The sequence below is a fragment of the Arachis ipaensis genome, chromosome B2, assembly GCF_059453495.1.
Source record: "Arachis ipaensis isolate K30076 ecotype BB chromosome B2, ASM5945349v1, whole genome shotgun sequence".
In the NCBI taxonomy this organism is placed as follows: Eukaryota; Viridiplantae; Streptophyta; class Magnoliopsida; order Fabales; family Fabaceae; genus Arachis; species Arachis ipaensis.
The window spans coordinates 111764930-111781864 of record NC_142437.1 but is presented as its reverse complement, the minus strand read 5'-3'; the positions used below and the strand labels follow the sequence as shown (position 1 = coordinate 111781864).

The window sequence follows — 16935 nt, the reverse complement described above, 5'->3', positions numbered from 1 at the left end:
TTTGAAATCCTTGTTCCATAATATTATTTTCTTGAGCCATCTTTAATTGTTTAAAAAGCATTGTAACTTCTTCTAATTTTTCTTCAATATTCATAATTTTAGTGGTGGTTTTACTTTTAAATCTGTTATGTTGATTATATTGTGAAATTTTTCTTCTTTGGGGTTCTCTTTTTCCTTATTTCTTTGAAATTTTATAGATACTAATATTTCTTCAAGCATGTCTACTATAGAATTTAATTGTGGGTTAAAGGTATGATGAAGATGTGGTGAATCATTTCCATGGTAACATTTTTTAGAAATTCCATGTGAAAAATAAGTTTTTTTTCAGGTTTTTGAAGTCCTTCAATAAAACTTATAGTAAAATAAAGATTTTGAGAAAAATCATTTTGTATTGATTTTAAGAATTCAGTGTCATTACAGTTAACATTAGTTAAAATCATTAATTTTTGATCTATTAATTTTGATAACTTAATTATTTCTTCTCTTAAATCTTCTAATTTACTTTTTTCCATTAGGTGACGCTTTTGTGAAGAGTTACGATTTTAAGTGAAAAGTGTGGTTTTAGAATGTGTGGTTTGAATTTTGCCACCTAAGCACATCTTTAAATTTTGCTCTTTACCTTATATTTCCCCTTAAAGAAAAAGGCAGTTATGTGTTTATATATAAAAGAGAAATTAACAAGTGATACAGGAAAAGAAAAAGGTAAAACAATAAAGACTAAAAAAAAAAAAATCAAAATTCGTTAAAATGAGAAAGTTGATAAAGTGGTAAAGTGAAGAATTAATTATTTTTAAATTAAGATAGTGAAATACATATTTAATAGAAATTACAAAATTAATAATAATAATTAACCTTTTATTTTATCACATTACTAACATTTTTATTTTAGAAGATCCAAATTAAAAAAAAGGGTAAAGTATTAAATTGATCCCCTATGTTTGGGCGTATTTCTGTTTTGGTCCTTAAAGTTTAAAGTGTTCTATTTGAATCCAAAAAAGTTTCATTTAGCATCAATTTAGTCCCACAGTGAGATCAAAATTAAATAATTAATGAAATGTCCTACATAACAATAGTATAAGAACAAAATCGATAATCTGGAGAACAAGTACAAGCTCTAGAAGTGCAAAATCAACCGTTGATACATCAATACATTTATTTATTATTTTCTTTAGTTCTATAGAAAATATTTTATTTATATTATAAAAAAATAATAAATAAATGTATTAATACATCCACGGTTGATTTTGTGCCTCTAGAACTTGTACTTGTTCTTTAGATTATCGATTTTGTTCTTGTGCTGTTGTTATGTAGAACATTCCGTTAATTATTTAACTTTGACCTCATTGGGGACTAAATTGATACTAAATGAAACTTTTTTGGATTCAAATAAAACACTTTAAACCTTAAAGACCAAAACAGAAATACGCCCAAACATAGAAGACTAATTTAGTATTTTACCCTTAAAAAAAATATGTGCTATTTTCAAGCACATGCCGTGGTTTGTGTGCACTAAGAATTGAAGATAAAGATTTCTCGTTATATAAGGTATGATAAATTAAGGTTTTTTTATATAAATAAAAAAATATATTTACTAATTTATTTATTTTTTAATTTTTTTTTATCGTTTTAAGTATTATCTCAAAATTTCACAAGCAGTGCCTATTTTGCAGCCGAGGTCTGCGCAATAGTAAAAGAACACAATTGTGCAATCCTTGCCAACGCAATAGAGGAAGAGAATTTCTTCGACTATTGTGCATTTGCTACCTAAAAAATAAGAGGGACCACCATATGACAATGCAGACAGTGTGCCTATGCTTTCACTTCCAACCATTTGCTAAGTTTTAACTAAACTTGAATTCAGAGAGAGAGAATGTCTCAATGATTCGCAATAACGACATCAATTGTTTCAATGAAGGCAAACATATCACGGGCTACATTGATGATCAGGTTAGAACTTAATTTTTTTGTTTATTATATTATATCTTAATATGTGTATAGTAACTACATTAAATTTTTTAGCTGGTTAATTAATTGTTAACAGTTTATGATAATTTGAATATATCAGGGTATGAATTGTTATAAATATATAAATTAAAGAGATATATTTGTACTTTTCGTTGCCGAAATTTGATTTTATTTTCAAATTAAACTACATATAATGTAGAAATCTTTGGATTTAGGCTAATTGTTATAGTTTATTATGAATGAGATAAATGGTGATTTATAGTTGATAGATTTTTAAGGTTGCTTTACATAATAGGCCTTATTGTTAGCGATGGTTTAAATTGTATTTGATGTTGAAAATATATAGAGTCGATGGATTCTATTTTCGAGAAGGAATAAGGACTCAGGAGTGGATAGACCGCCTGAACTGCTACCTTATTTAGAGGAATTTGGTTTCGCCCATGTGGCACGAGTTAGAGATTTTCACTTCGACAATTCGCTCCTTTCGACCTTTGTAAATGAGATTATGTCCAGAGATCCATTTGTTCCACATGCTGTGGGTTGAGTGTACCATCACCCTTCACAATGTTGCTTATCACCTTGCCTTGCAGACGCATTGGGAGCCAATTGGTAGTTGCAGCCATGATCTTCAGTCTTACTATAAGGTCCCACATCGGTTGGGGAGGAGAACGAAGCACGCCTTATAAGGGTGTGGATACCTCTCCCTAGCATGACGCATTTTGACGAGTGAGTGTGGGAGGGCTTCGACAAGCATCCCTATCGTCAAAGGCAAAACCGTGAGGCCTTGTGTGCCAAAGCGGACAATATCGTGCTAGCAGGTGATCTGGGCTGTTACAGATGGTATCAGAGCCGAAACCCGGATGGATCTGCCAGCGAGGGCACTGGACTCCCTTAGGGGGTGGATTGTAAGGTCCCACATCGGTTAGGGAGGGGAACGAAGCATGCCTTATAAGGGCGTGGATACCTCTCCCTAGCATGACGCGTTTTGACGAGTGAGTGTGGGGGGGGGGGGAGGAGGGGCTTCGACTAGCATCCCTATCGTCAAAGGCAAAACCGTGAGGCCTTGTGTGCCAAAGCGGACAATATCGTGCTAGCGGGTGGTTTGGGATGTTACACTTACTACGGTCGCGACACATGGGAAATGGTTCTTGAGGCACTTGGAGCGTTGCCTCTGCGTTGGGAGCTGTAGGAGGGTGTGCGCCAGGCCGAGTTTTTCACCATTAAAAAGACATGGTTTAAGACTCGTCTAAGACAGATGTCTGCTGACGCTGCACTAGATCTACACTAGCAATATGCGCATTGTTACATACTCAGATTGATCGGCAGGTTACTAATGACAGATAAATCTAGCACGATCGTACATGTTATATGGGTCCCATTGATTGCTGAATTCCAGAGTTATAAGGACTACTCGTAGGGTCTTGTTATGCTCGCTTGGACCTACCATTCATTGTGCATGGTTATCAATTTAGAGGTGGGTGACTTGGCCAAATGCATCCCATTAATGCTTTCTTGGATTTAACACAGATTCCTGGGTGACTTGGCCACAGCAGCATAAAGATGATATATGTCAGAGGCTATAGAAAGAATATTTGAGTTGCCATATTGTGCAATAGTCATTAGCAAAACCCCTCTGCATCACCCATAAAAATGTGTGCCATCAATAGATATCGAAGGTTTCAGTGCAGGGAGGAAATGTCTAAAATGCCTTATCAAACTACATATAACCAAAAGTCTTGAAGAATGCCTTCATAACGTGGCATAAGCTTGATATCAAGAACCGTACCAGGAAAATATTTCTCAATCGTATTTAACAACCTTGGAAGCTGGTTGTACGACTCTTCCCAATTTTCATAAATTTGAGCAATTGATTTTTTCGTTGCCATCCAAATTTTTCTGTACGATGACTTAAACTTGTAGCTCTGCTCTACCACACCTTGTAGGATACTAATTGGAATGGAAGGATTACTTAAATTGACTAATATATCACCATTTTTAGAAATTTTACTACAATAAAATGATAAATATGTAACCATTTTTCCAAAAACAAATGCAAAATTTTAAACAATTACCTTCTATCAAGGAAAAGATAACTCTGTAGATCAGGTTGCTATCAAGATTTAAATGATCTTGAGAGATTGTTGGTGCTAAACACATTTGCATAGCCTCATATTTACAAACCAACAATAACCAAGATTTTGTCGATATGCAACCCGAATGCTCTAGCGACAACCTACAGCATAATATCTTTACCGATAATGATACTTCAGATGATCATATTCGACCACCCGATACTCTACACTCCGACAAATGCTATAGTTCTTGATGGCAAGGTGAAGAGACTCTCTATTGTAGAATCTATTGCCAACCTTTAGCTCCAAGCTCCCATCTGTCTCATAATCGTCACTGCCCACCAGACCGAAAGACATCAGCTCCACTTGCATAACATCTATGTCTAATGTCGAATAATAGCTTGGAACTTGGGTTTGGCTAGGAATTGGTAATGGTGGTGGCAAGATATACTAGGAGGTAGTAAATGACGGTAGTTGGGTTTCTGGAACAAACTCCGTATCGTCATCGTTCACTACAACAAAACAACATTTTTGCGACAGCTTTTTTTAATGGTTGTCATTATTTACACAAAACATTAATATCTTTTATAAGCATATCCTCATTTTCATTATAGTTTTCATTGATGATAGAATTTAGAAGATGCATCTACAACCATCTTCGCCAATTTTATATTTGTATTTTCATCTGAAAAAAGAGACTTTAAGTCTTGTGGTGGATAATTATCATTGAAAAAGTGATTTTTGGGCAAAATAAGTTGAAACAGAAGTTCAATAGTTGAAAGTAGTAGGTGTTACCAAAGCAGGAAGGCATTCTGTGGCATGTTTCCTATAACACTCCATACAGAGTCTTATACTTAAGTCAAAGGTGGTAAGGTATTACGACCTCTAAAAGTAAAATGATATATATATAATATAGGTGAGAAATTCTTTTATCTAGGAGCCTTTGAAGAAAAGTTAAAGCAAAGCGTTAAATAGAAAAGCGCATCACTCACATAAGCGATAAACGTAAACCGGATAGGATAAGAGTAAAGCGACATAAAATATACATACATAATAGAAGACTTCCAAGGGTACAGATAACAAAGCTCCTGACTCGGCTCGCGAAGTTAAAACCGGCCGGAGCATATATAAATATATACAAAATAAACCCAAAATGCCTAACATACAGCTTATAGAACCTGTTTCTCCAAATCGACCTCTAAGAGGGATAAAACATAATATACATATACAGTGGAGATATAAGAGTATCTATATATACATCATAAACCAAAATAGAGTCCCAAAACACAAAAGTCCTTCACTTTCAGAAGCTCTCAATATGCCTCAGCGAGGTGTCTCACGTCCTGCATCTGAAAACCACAAAATATGTATGGGGTGAGAACCAGAGGTTCTCATCATGGTAACAGTGCCCACATAACTAACATATAAGGTCCCGAGAAAGCCAAAGGCGATCCTAGAACTCGCGGCAACAACTTCAAACTTAAAACTAAAATTTAAAACCATAAATAAGGTGAGGTATCTAAGGATTCTTGATTTTATCCCAATTCTAACTTAATCTCTAAACTCATCGCCTTTCCTCCAACCCTCCGAAACATTAGTGGAACTGCCCTCGTCACTCCTCCTCCAGACAAGGGGCATCTCAGTTGCACAGACAAACAATGAGTACAAGGAAAACACAAGTAGTTTACAGATACAGCAAAAAGAACATATAGTAGTTAAACATGAATATCAAATAGGCAATCCCAAGAATGCAAACTAAAGCAAACAAACAAATGCATATGATGTATGTCTTTCCTACTGGCCGTGAGCTCACATGTCGGTTAAATCGCCAGAACCTGACACATCCGGTAGCTAACCCAGATATGATCTCTAGGTTGTGCATTAATATCATTAGAGGGAATATGTGTCTTGTCACCATTAGAGGGATTATGGGCCCCGTCACTATTAGAGGGAATACATGTCTTGTCACCATTAGAGGGAATACGTGCCCTATCACCATTAGAGGGATTATGTGCCCTGTTACCATTAGAGGGAATCGGTGCCCTGTCACCCTTACAACCAGAGAGAAAACATAGTTATACTCATTATCATTCTCAATTATACTTCATTTATCAATATTCATTCAATTTCAATTAATCATCATCGAGTTCAATTATTCTCTTTCACATTAACTACCATTCATTGATTGTCTCATTCATCATTCAATTTCCTAATTCATTACTTTCATTATCTCATCAAATCGAGTATCCCCTTCTTCAACTCCTCCGATGCCAATTCTACCTTTTTCCACTCGCTAACCCTTACTTCGTGACTCAAAACCTTACTAATAAATTCTAATTAAAGTTCTTAGAGTTTTGGAAAATCAGAGAAATGTTCAATAGTTCAAAAATAGTGAATTTCTATCAAAACAATAGTTTGGAGGTTTACAGACTTGCCGGGAAGGTCAAACGGTGAAAAACGGAGTTTTTGTGCAAAACAGGGTAGTGTGCGTACGCATACATGTGTGCGTGCACACACTCCACTCAATCTTTTAAAAGTGTGCGTAATCACTGTAGTGTGCATGCGCACACCCCTCGTGCGTACACATGAGCCGAAACTCATGCTCTGCTCGGTGCGTGCGCACAGCAGTGTGCGTGCGCATACGCACCAGTATTTTCAAAAATTCTGCAACTTAACTCAATCAGTTTTCTGCACCTGTTTTTCGATGTCCATAACTTTCTCTGCGAAATTATATTTTCCTCAAATTTTATACCGTTTTAAAGCTATTGAAAATATCTTTACTTTGTAATAGATTTCACTCAAATACAAAATTTGAGGCTCAATTTATGGAGTCGAAGTTCGTTAAAATTCTGTTTTGACCAAAACTTAAAACTCAAGTTTTTCCCAACCTTTCCAATTCCAAAACCATTTCAAAACTTACCAAAACTGCATTAAATCCATCCAATCATATCTCAACACTCCTCATTCATCCAATACTACTCTAACTCGTCATTTCATCCATCTTAACACAATAATTCATATTCAAAACAACTATATACATAATTATCAACATATATCATTAATCACTCAAAAATCATTATTTCACTAACACTATCCTCATTCATATCACTAATCTTTATTAACATGCATCACCAATCACCCCAAAACCATTATTTTACCAACAACATCCTCATAAATACCAACAAATATCAATCTCAACAACATCAACATTTCAATCTTATCTTAAGGTTATCTAACCTAAGTTTTCACGACACATTATATTTTAGTTACGAGAAACTGAAATGATACCTTGGCCGATTCTTCCTAATGCCCAGAACACCTCAACTATGTACCGACCACAATCTCAATGCCTCATCGAACCGAATTCCAGCCACCAAGGTCCAACAATCAAGCTCCCAACATCATCAATGTACTCCAATTCAACAATATCCAATCTAATCCCACAACATATCACTATAATCAACATTCAAGCTTACTAATTCACCAATCAACAAAATATTTAAGGTCTTACCTTCACCCACATATCCTTGAACAATACCGACAAGGAATCAAGGCTAGTGAACCCCTAAAACATGAAAATCATTAAGGAATTGAGTTCCTCAAATCCTATACCCAAATTTAACACACTAACAGAAATAGAGCTAGATAAACGCGAGTTACTTACAGTTTTATTTAGATGGAATTGAAGAGCTCGACGAGGAGCCCGACGCGTGGCCACAAACGGCATGCAATTCCAATCACCAGAGCAAAAGTTATCCCATTTTAAAGGTTAGGTTTTCACGAAACTCTCTTCCCCTCTCTCATCCTTGCCCAGCGTGTTTTCCCCCTTTCTTATGGGGAAGAAGAGCTGTGCTCTTTATTTAAGTATTGTTGGGTTGGGCCTTGAGCCCAATAAAAGCCCAGTTTGCTCGGTTCGGCCCGTTCAGCCCAATTTTGGACAAAATCTTTTAAAATTAGTATTAAAATTCATGTTTTAATTATTTCTACCTCATTAAACTATAAAATTTAATTTTTCCAATTTCTTTAAATAATAATTTATTTATTGGCTAGTTATTTATTATTTTCTCGGGTTTTACATCCTACCTCCCTGACAGAAATTTTCACCCTTGAAAATATCGTTTACTACAAGAGTTCGTGAGAGTAGTTTCCTTTCCAACCTAACAGATAGTTTCTTGACCCTTATCTTCGCAACGACTTATCTCCCACGTTTCCTCCATTCTGACCTTAGTTGTCCTTACGTCCTCCCCGTCCTCGAATATAAATTCCTTTTAACTATATTATGTATATATTTTATTTTAGAGGTCGTAATACCTGGCCACCTCTGTTTTATGACTTAAGTATAAGACTCTGTGTGGTAGGGTGTTACATTTCTTGAGAACAGAAAAGCCGCCATGGGTGCTGGTATCTAAAGCAGTTAAGACTTTGGAGAACGAGTGAACTGTTGGCCTTGTTGGTTCAATAGGGGATGGATCGGGGATCGTAGGCTCATCAGTGCTGAAAATTTATTCTATTAGAATCTAAACAAGCACAAAAAGAATCTAAGGTTGACCATGAAAAGTATTGAAATTCCAAAAGTAGTAGCAACATCCTTACATTAGATTCTGGCACCAAAGTAATATGTGCATAAACCTCATCAATTTCTTGTTCAACCTAATGAAAACATGTCAAAATCCAACGTGTTCATTTCCTTTACATTAGATTCAATCTTTCATATATATATATTTCTAAACTTGAATGAAGTCCAACAAATTAAGGAGAAAAAAGTGAGTGTTAGAGACAAAATGACCAGTAAATGAATGTTCACGACACGACAAAGGATCTTGGAGGGAAGTTTGAACAAAGGAATCCTCTAATTCAATTCCTGATTTGTTGATGCCTCTAACTACACCAAGAACAACCGCAATGATTGAACAAAAAAAAAAAAAGAGAAAATAATAATAATTATCAAAGACAAAAGAAAGACTATTTTCCATTTCCAAGTAACAGTGTTCCGTTCATGTCTCCAGCTACACAACCAAAATCCAAGAAACAATTTTTAAAGAAATGACAAAATCAGTGCCTGAATGGTCAAACATTCAAGATATTATGATTTATACAAGCCTTTGTTACACAAGCATGCAATAATGTTTGTACATCCACATGCATATTTTATAATGAGTATGCATTCTTACAAACCAACAACTATGCTAGATTTATTGCACATTGTCTTATTATTTGAGATCCTATTAAAAAATAGACTCAAGTATAAGCAATCACAGGGTTTCACTAATGTCAATAAGATTAATAATGTTTCTTCAGATTGTATCAAACAAAGAAGTAGATTGTCATATCATAAAAGAAAAAGCAATATATTGCTACATTTGTTAACAACGAACTCTGAAACTACCCTTGTTGGTCTGTTCCTTCAATATACAAATCTACAGGAAAGCTAAGGCAGTCTTGTTTCCTGAAGACTAAATCCCAAGATGAACCTGAAGTAAATTTAAGATTATAGTTAAGTAAAAAAAAATCCAAGAGCCAAATTCAAAAGAAAGTAGATACTAACATAAATATGGACAACTAAATGGCAGCATGATTAACTTGGATAGCCACCATGGGCAAAGACTCTATTAGAAACAAAGTTGTATTACCCAATAAACATAGCATTAAGGCCATGGATCTGATTAATATCTTAGTTTTAATAAGGTTTAATTATTCTGTTAGTCTCTATAGTTTTACCAAATTTTCAATTAGGTACCGATATTTTTTTTCTTTTCAATTGAGTCCCTACACTACTTTTAATTTTGTAATTAGGCCCTTTTGATATCAAAAACGTTAAAATTAACAGAATATTTCTCCCAAAATACATACGAACAAAGATCTAGTTAGATTTTTAATTATGAATACCTTCAGTTTGCAAAGAAATATTCAGTTAACTCGAACATTTTTTCCACTAGGAAGGATCTAATTATAAAATTAAAAGCAGTGTAAGGACCCAATTGAAAGAAAAAAAAAGTATAGGGCCCTAATTAAAAATTTGGTAAAACTATAGAGACCAAAAGAATAATTAAACCTTTTAATAAATATGTTTAGAAGTTATACATTACCACTGACAAACATTAGCAAGCCATTACTAACTTACTATAGTTACAGTACTGTGCCTACAGGAAAGTCTTAGGAGTGTGGAGGAACTTATAAAACACTGCACCAGTCACAGTTAAAAATTTTTTCACACCAAAATTGTACCTGAATCAAACCATACATCAATTGTGTCAGTTCCTTTCTCATATTCTGCTGCTCTGTCTCAGTATTTAGTTGGGAAAAGGTCCTCAACTGTCATGTACCACCATGCATCACTACCTTTTTGGGCAATAATAGCTGAAAATGAATTTCAGGATGCATTAGTTTCATAGGACCAACATGCATTATAAGAGTATATGAATTAAGCAACTTTGGAATATTTATTACTGCATGTAAAACATGAAGAAAATAACATCTATATATATCTTCTAATTATTGAAATAGTACTTACACCCAAAAAATTGGGGGGGGGGGGGGGGGAAGAATAGCGCAAACATCAACTTGAGAGTTGAAAAAAGAAAACATGAATTTATTATTTTCTTGAACGTAAATTTTATATGATTGATTGTTTCTTTATTCATGAGAGGTTCTCTAGATTGCAGATGATAAAAAACAGGAATTGGGACACCCCACGTCCTTTGTCGTGATATACACCAATCAAAGCATCAGAGGTCATTACAGAGATTCTGTTTTTCCCTTGAGAAAGATAGCAACAAATATGATAAGTAGCACATTTCCAGTAGAACAAATTTACAAATATTAAAGGAGCAGAATTGTATAGGAATATAAACTTAAAAAAAGAGTACCTAAGCTGGAACCCATTTTACATGGCCAATAGCACCCATAATAGCATCACGAAATCCCTCTATTGATGTAATTCATTGCTCCGTTGCTCTAAATATTGTCGGTTTTTTGGTTCGCCAATCAGATGGATACTTGTATTCTAAATCAGAAAACATAGAAGAGGTCACATGATGATGATAAATGATAAATGATAAAGTCTATAATAACTATTCTCAGCACATTAAGAGAGTTTGCGAAGAGTGACAGGAAGAACTTACCATATGATTCTTCTAGGATATGTGACAGATTTTCATCCAAATATTTCACAATAGTAGTGTTACCCTCACCAAGAACATCAAGCCCACTAAACTGTCTAGCTTCTTCAACGAATATCCCATGCTCATCTACTGGTGAAAGAATGGGTAGCACATACTTCTGTCCAGTTACATAATCCTCTTGACCATGTCCTGGAGTAATTAGAGTAATTCTTACTCTCTAATATGAAATTCATGTCAATAATTCTAATTTGGCTGTGAATTTTGACCCCACAATGCAAAGGCTTTAATTCTACTTGTTCTGGTATGCTGCCACAAGTAGTTTTTAGCTGAACTAGTCAATGAAAAGTAATTACATAAATCAAATTAAAATTGAAGATATTATTTTCCCACTCACCGAAAAGTAATAGCCCCTTCCTTATTCAAGTAGTGCCGATCTTTAAAAAAATGTAAAAAATTGAATCATCACTACTGCCACACTACTTATAGAAAATGCATTGAACATGAAACACAAATAATGGGTGGAAATACTGGGAAGAGTGATTATCCTATTACAGCAATACCAATAAAATTAACTAAGAAAAATATTCAAAGAAGTAGTGGAGGAGTGTTACTTACCAACGATGAGAGAGAGCTTGAAGCCTTGAAACAGAGAGAGATGACGAGGAGAGGTCTACCATATCAGTACATCAATTTTACTATTATATATTCTTGTAATTAGAAATGCATCAAATCAACCATAATCAAGGTATCAAAAATCGAGATTTTACATAGAATCAGAAAATTAATTAAAAATCGTAGAACGTAAAATCGTAAAACGGAACGTAAGATTCTACCAATTATATAAATTTATCAATATCAATTATAAGAGTAATATAATATGATAAAATTAAATAATTTAAATAAAAATGAGAATTTAAATTTGACAAACGTATCATAAATAATAACATAATGATAAAATAAAGATAAAGTAGCATAAATATATAATAAAATGTAACATTTGTAAAGTTCAAAAATAAAAATATAAACTAACCACAAGTCTGAAATTCAAAATAACAATATGTAACATCACAAATATAAAATAGATAACATAACATCATACTAAAAAATATAAAGACTAAAGCAGTTTATTAAAGTCATGATCATCATGTTCTCCAACATTTTGATTTTCATTAGGAGAAAAGTTGAGAAGCTCATTGAAAGCATCATCATCAAGAAGAGGAATCTCCAAATCAATCAAAGGACCCCATCTTTACCTCTATCTTCTTGAGGGGCTAAGTTTACACCATTTTGTGTGTCAAATTCTTCCATATTTTCCATCATATTTTCATCTTCCACAATCCATTCTTCATCTGAATCCAAGTCTTCAAAGCTATAATCAGCAGTATTTCTTGATGGCTTCTTTCTTGCCAATCTTGAATTGGTCATCACAAAAACAACATCATTCATTGTGCTTGTCTTCAAACGATTTCTTCTTTTCGTGTGAACCTAATAATATCAAAATTTACAAGTATTTATTTAATATATTAACATATGCTAATTAAAAAAATAGAATTGAATAATTAACTAATTCTATAGTTTAGAAAATAAATTCCTAAGTTAATATCAAATTAAAAGTTTACCATCTCAAAAGCACTCCAATTGCGCTCACATCCTGATGAACTACAAGTCAAACTCAAGACACGGATAGCAAACTTTTGAAGTTCTGGATGTTCATCCCCATAAGAATCCCACCATTGTGAGGGTGTTTTGGTTTTGAGAGCATTCTTGGCTACATCTCTACCAAAAAATTTAGCTTTACTCTTGAAATCTTCAAGTTGACTATCAATAATTGTAATGAGTGCAGAATCTCCCACAAGTATATCCAAACAATCATAAAGTCCTTTTTTAACATCATACTCAACCTTAAAATTAGGACTATAATGAATTTGTGGATTCAAATAATAGCTTGCAGCATGCAAAGGCCTAAAGAGTTGCTTGTCCCATCTTGCATCAATAATATCCCACAAAGGTTTATAACTAAAGAAAAATATACAAATAGTGAATTAGACAATTAGTTAATTAGTAAATAATTAAATGATAAAACTGAGAGAAAAATGTTTACTTATTACTAGTTTTATTACCTTAGTTCAACACTTTGAAAAGCATCTTTAATCTTTTCTTTAGCACGATCAATTTCAGAATACATATATCCCATAGCTGCCTTACCCTCTGAATCCACTATACGAAGCACATGAAGAAGAGGATAAGCACCTCTCAAGCAATGGATAATGTTTCCCCAAAATGTTTTATCCAAAATAATATTTTCAATGTTTTTCCCATCTCTTGTCTTTGAGCACTTGCTTTCCTTCCATTCATCCGAGATGAACATTCTAATTATTGGATTCTTCTTCTCATTAAGACTACCCAAAGTAAGGTAGAACGTAGCAAATCGCGTCATACCTGGTCTCACCAAATCTCTTCCTTTGGTGTGCTGTTGTAAAAGGGAAATTAGAGAAGTCCTAGAATATATGTAAGTAGTTAGCTTTCTTCCTTTGGCAATGGTGTCTTTGTGAAGATCTAGCTTCTTCTCAAAATCTTCAAGCATCAAATCAATGCAATGAGCGGCACAAGGAGTCCAATAAAGATTCTTTCTCTTTTCCATCAACATTTGTCCTGCCTTTTTGTAGTTAGCTGCATTATCAGTTACAACTTGAACCACATTCTCTTCTCCCACTTCCTCTACGACTTCATCAATCATCTTGAATATCTTTTCAGCTGTTTTGCATATATCAGAAGCATTAATGGATTTCAAGAAAACAGTTCCCTTAGGACTATTCACAAGAAAGTTGAGAATAGTTCTCCTTCTTTTATCTGTCCAACCATCTGTCATAATAGTGCATCCAGTTTTCTTCCATTCAGCTTTATGTTCTAATGTTAGTTTGGTTGACTCTACCTTCTTCAATAATTTTCCTCTTAACTCATCATAAGAAGGTGGCTTGAATCCTAATCCATGGCGGGCAACCTTCTCAAACATGTTATGGTATTCTTCAGACCTTGCAACATTAAAGGGAATAGCATTATTGTAGATGAACGAAGCAATTTCATCACACGCCTCTTCCCTTAAGCCCTTCTTAAAAATTGAGTTGATTGTTGTTTGAGTGCTCACACCCCTTTTCTTAAAGAGACTTGCTGGTGTCTGTATTTCTTTTCCCCTTCTTCTTCTATTCCTTCATCTTTACTTTGTATCTTTTCTTCAAATTCTCGTCTTCTTAACTAATTTTTTTTGCAAACCAACAACAATATCAAACATATCCTTTTTAACCTCATCAGAAACACCCATGCAAGGTTCAACATCTTTTTTTGTTCCTGCCAAATGATGTTTCAACCTATACACTCCTCCTGTCACCACCTTATCACAATACTTGCATTTTATTTTTTTGGCATCTCCATCAACCGAAATTCCATGCTTCCCAGCTTTGTCACTCCTATTTCCTGCAGTATTTTTAGCGATCTTCTTGGATGCACAACTACGATCAGTTTCAACTCCAGTATTATTTTCACCATTATCCGCATTTGAAGCCATATTAAACCTAAACAAATAGAAGTACATAATTTATAATCTATGGAATCTAAAATGAGAACACAGTAGTAATAAATTCACATTATTTTTAAAAGAAAATTCTGTAGTCCATATCAAATTCACTACACTAAAATAAATAAACTTATAAACAAATATATAATTAACTATGTAAGCATTTAGGTTGTAGGTAGCAATTAAAAAACTTAACTAGCAAAGCTTTAAGAACCAAAAAATTAAATGAAAAACAAGGTTCCTAAATCCCAATCCAATTATGTTTCGTTGACATTTTCTACTTTTATTATATTTGAGCACAGTACTATATATGTATTATATTGGTACTCCTTATTTATATTGGAATCTTTGAAATACAAAATTAAGAATGAGAGAGATGTTGATATTTTCTACTTTTCTTATATTTGAGCACAGTACTATATATGTATTATATTGGTACTCCTTATTTATATTGGAATCTTTGAAATACAAAATTTAGAATGAGAGAGATTTTGCTAAGATATAGCACTACTCACGTTCATTAATCACTGTCATGTTTTTATTTTATCCTTAAACTATTAACAAAACAAAAGGCATAACAATCACTAATTGTAAATTTGTAATGATGATAAATCACTAAATATGTTATTAATTTATTATGTACTTACCAGATAAGATTGCACAAGGTACCGCAGGTCCGCAGCGCACAAGCACAGAACAGAGATGAATCATGCAGAGGCCACCACACTCATGGAGTCAGTCTCATAAAGCTGTGTTGACAAGAACTGAGAAGACAACAAGCTAACAATAGTAGAAGAAAAGTGTAAAATCGTTGAATAAAAACCTAAAAAAAATGCAGAATACCATGGGTCAATGAGAGATTGAGAGTAGTGGAAGAGTGGGAGATAAGTAACCGTTTAGGAAGTGCAACAGAAATCGAAGAGTTTTTAGTGGGATTCGGGTTGGGCCAGCCGGGTCGTCTCAAACAAAGTCTTATGCTTAAGTCATAATCCAGAGATGGCAAGGTATTACGACCTCTAAAACAAAAATCTAGTATGTATAGTAGTGTGAATAAGGATTATAACTAGGAGCCTTTGTAGAAAAAGGGGTAAACAAAAATCGCAACTCGAAAGCGCAACACTCCGATCGATAACGCAACGAGCAAAGGATAAGTTAACGCGAGATTATATATATATATATATATATATATATATATATATATATATATATATATATATATATATATATATATAAAAGAGTGTCAAAAATGGGAATATCAAAACTCAAATTCGGATGCGAAGATAACCGGTCCGAGCATAGTAATATATACATATAATAAAATAAGGAAAACCCCAAAGGGACACAAATACAGAAACCTATTCTCCAAAATCCCCTCTAGAAGGAGTCATCACAGTTTGTATTATTTAATGGAGATAATAGTATCTAAACAAGATATATAAACCAAAACAGAGTCCCGAGAACAAAGGATCTTCGTAAATCCAGAAGTCTCCAGCATGCCTCAATGAGAAACCTCACGTCCTGCATATGAAAATCACAAAATCCGCATGAGTGAGAACCAGAGGTCCCCAGCATGGTAACAGCTTCCACATATATAATACATAATAATAGAGGAAAGCCGAAGGCAATCCTAGAACATCCTCCAGATAATATCAAAGCTTATAAACAAACTAAACCGTAAGTGGCAACTGACCAAAGATCCTTCAGTCTAACTAATACTTCCCTTTCCAATTCCTTCAGACCTCCCAACCACCAGCAGGAGTATAATATAGCAAACACAGTTATATCAGACAAGAGATTTACAAATAGGAACATATAAGGTATTTAGACAATTAACAAGTAATATGCAGTCAAATAGGCAATCTCAAACAATTCATATAGTATGCATATGATGAATGCCTGTCCCTAGTGGCTGATGATATCATCTGTCGGTTATAGAACCAACCCGACAAGTCCTGGTAGCTAACCATTGGACTGTCCCTCTGTCGCGCATCCCTAACTCGAGTTATACTCATCATAAACTTGATTATAATCATGATCCATATCCATCACCCTTACTGGTGAATATTTACGGGGGCGAGCTCATCCGGGCCTTTCACAGTGCCCGACCACACTTACGACATAGAGTCACAAGAGCTTCGAGTCTCAACCTGGAGCACGTGGTGGCTAGCCACTACTTCCTCTCAGGGAAACCCTCATCTCCGATGGT

At 34.2% G+C, this 16935-nt stretch overlaps 1 protein-coding gene and 1 long non-coding RNA gene across 4 annotated transcripts; both read right to left on the bottom strand.

Moving 5' to 3' along the window:
- Positions 1-9097: 9097 nt before the first annotated feature.
- On the bottom strand, positions 9098-11861 carry LOC107628492 (uncharacterized). Of its 3 annotated transcripts, none has more exons than XR_002357840.2 (6): positions 11774-11822; positions 11553-11592; positions 11159-11464; positions 10904-11040; positions 10263-10394; positions 9098-9508 (listed from the first exon to the last, which is right to left on the bottom strand). It is a non-coding gene; the product is annotated as an uncharacterized LOC107628492 (long non-coding RNA). The 3 variants fall into 3 exon arrangements; XR_002357841.2 differs by having other exon boundaries at positions 11159-11347; XR_001617815.3 differs by lacking the exon at positions 11553-11592 and having other exon boundaries at positions 11159-11347; positions 11774-11861.
- Positions 11862-12391: 530 nt separating this feature from the next.
- Positions 12392-14042, bottom strand: LOC107627719 (uncharacterized). The gene is made up of 3 exons (XM_016330540.3): positions 13279-14042; positions 12778-13174; positions 12392-12643 (listed from the first exon to the last, which is right to left on the bottom strand). Exons 1-3 carry the CDS (start codon positions 14025-14027, stop codon positions 12392-12394), a joined length of 1398 nt encoding a protein of 465 aa, XP_016186026.2. The 5' UTR covers positions 14028-14042.
- Between the last annotated feature and the right edge of the window lie 2893 nt (positions 14043-16935).

Coding starts and splice junctions, on each gene's coding strand:
- LOC107627719 (XM_016330540.3), bottom strand. CDS start 14,027: ATGACAGATGGTTGGACAGATAAAAGAAGGAGAACTATTCTCAACTTT. Junction 13,175..13,278: donor TTTCAAAGTGTTGAACTAAG/GTAATAAAACTA, acceptor ATTTTTCTTTAG/TTATAAACCTTTGTGGGATA. Junction 12,644..12,777: donor ATTGGAGTGCTTTTGAGATG/GTAAACTTTTAA, acceptor TGATATTATTAG/GTTCACACGAAAAGAAGAAA.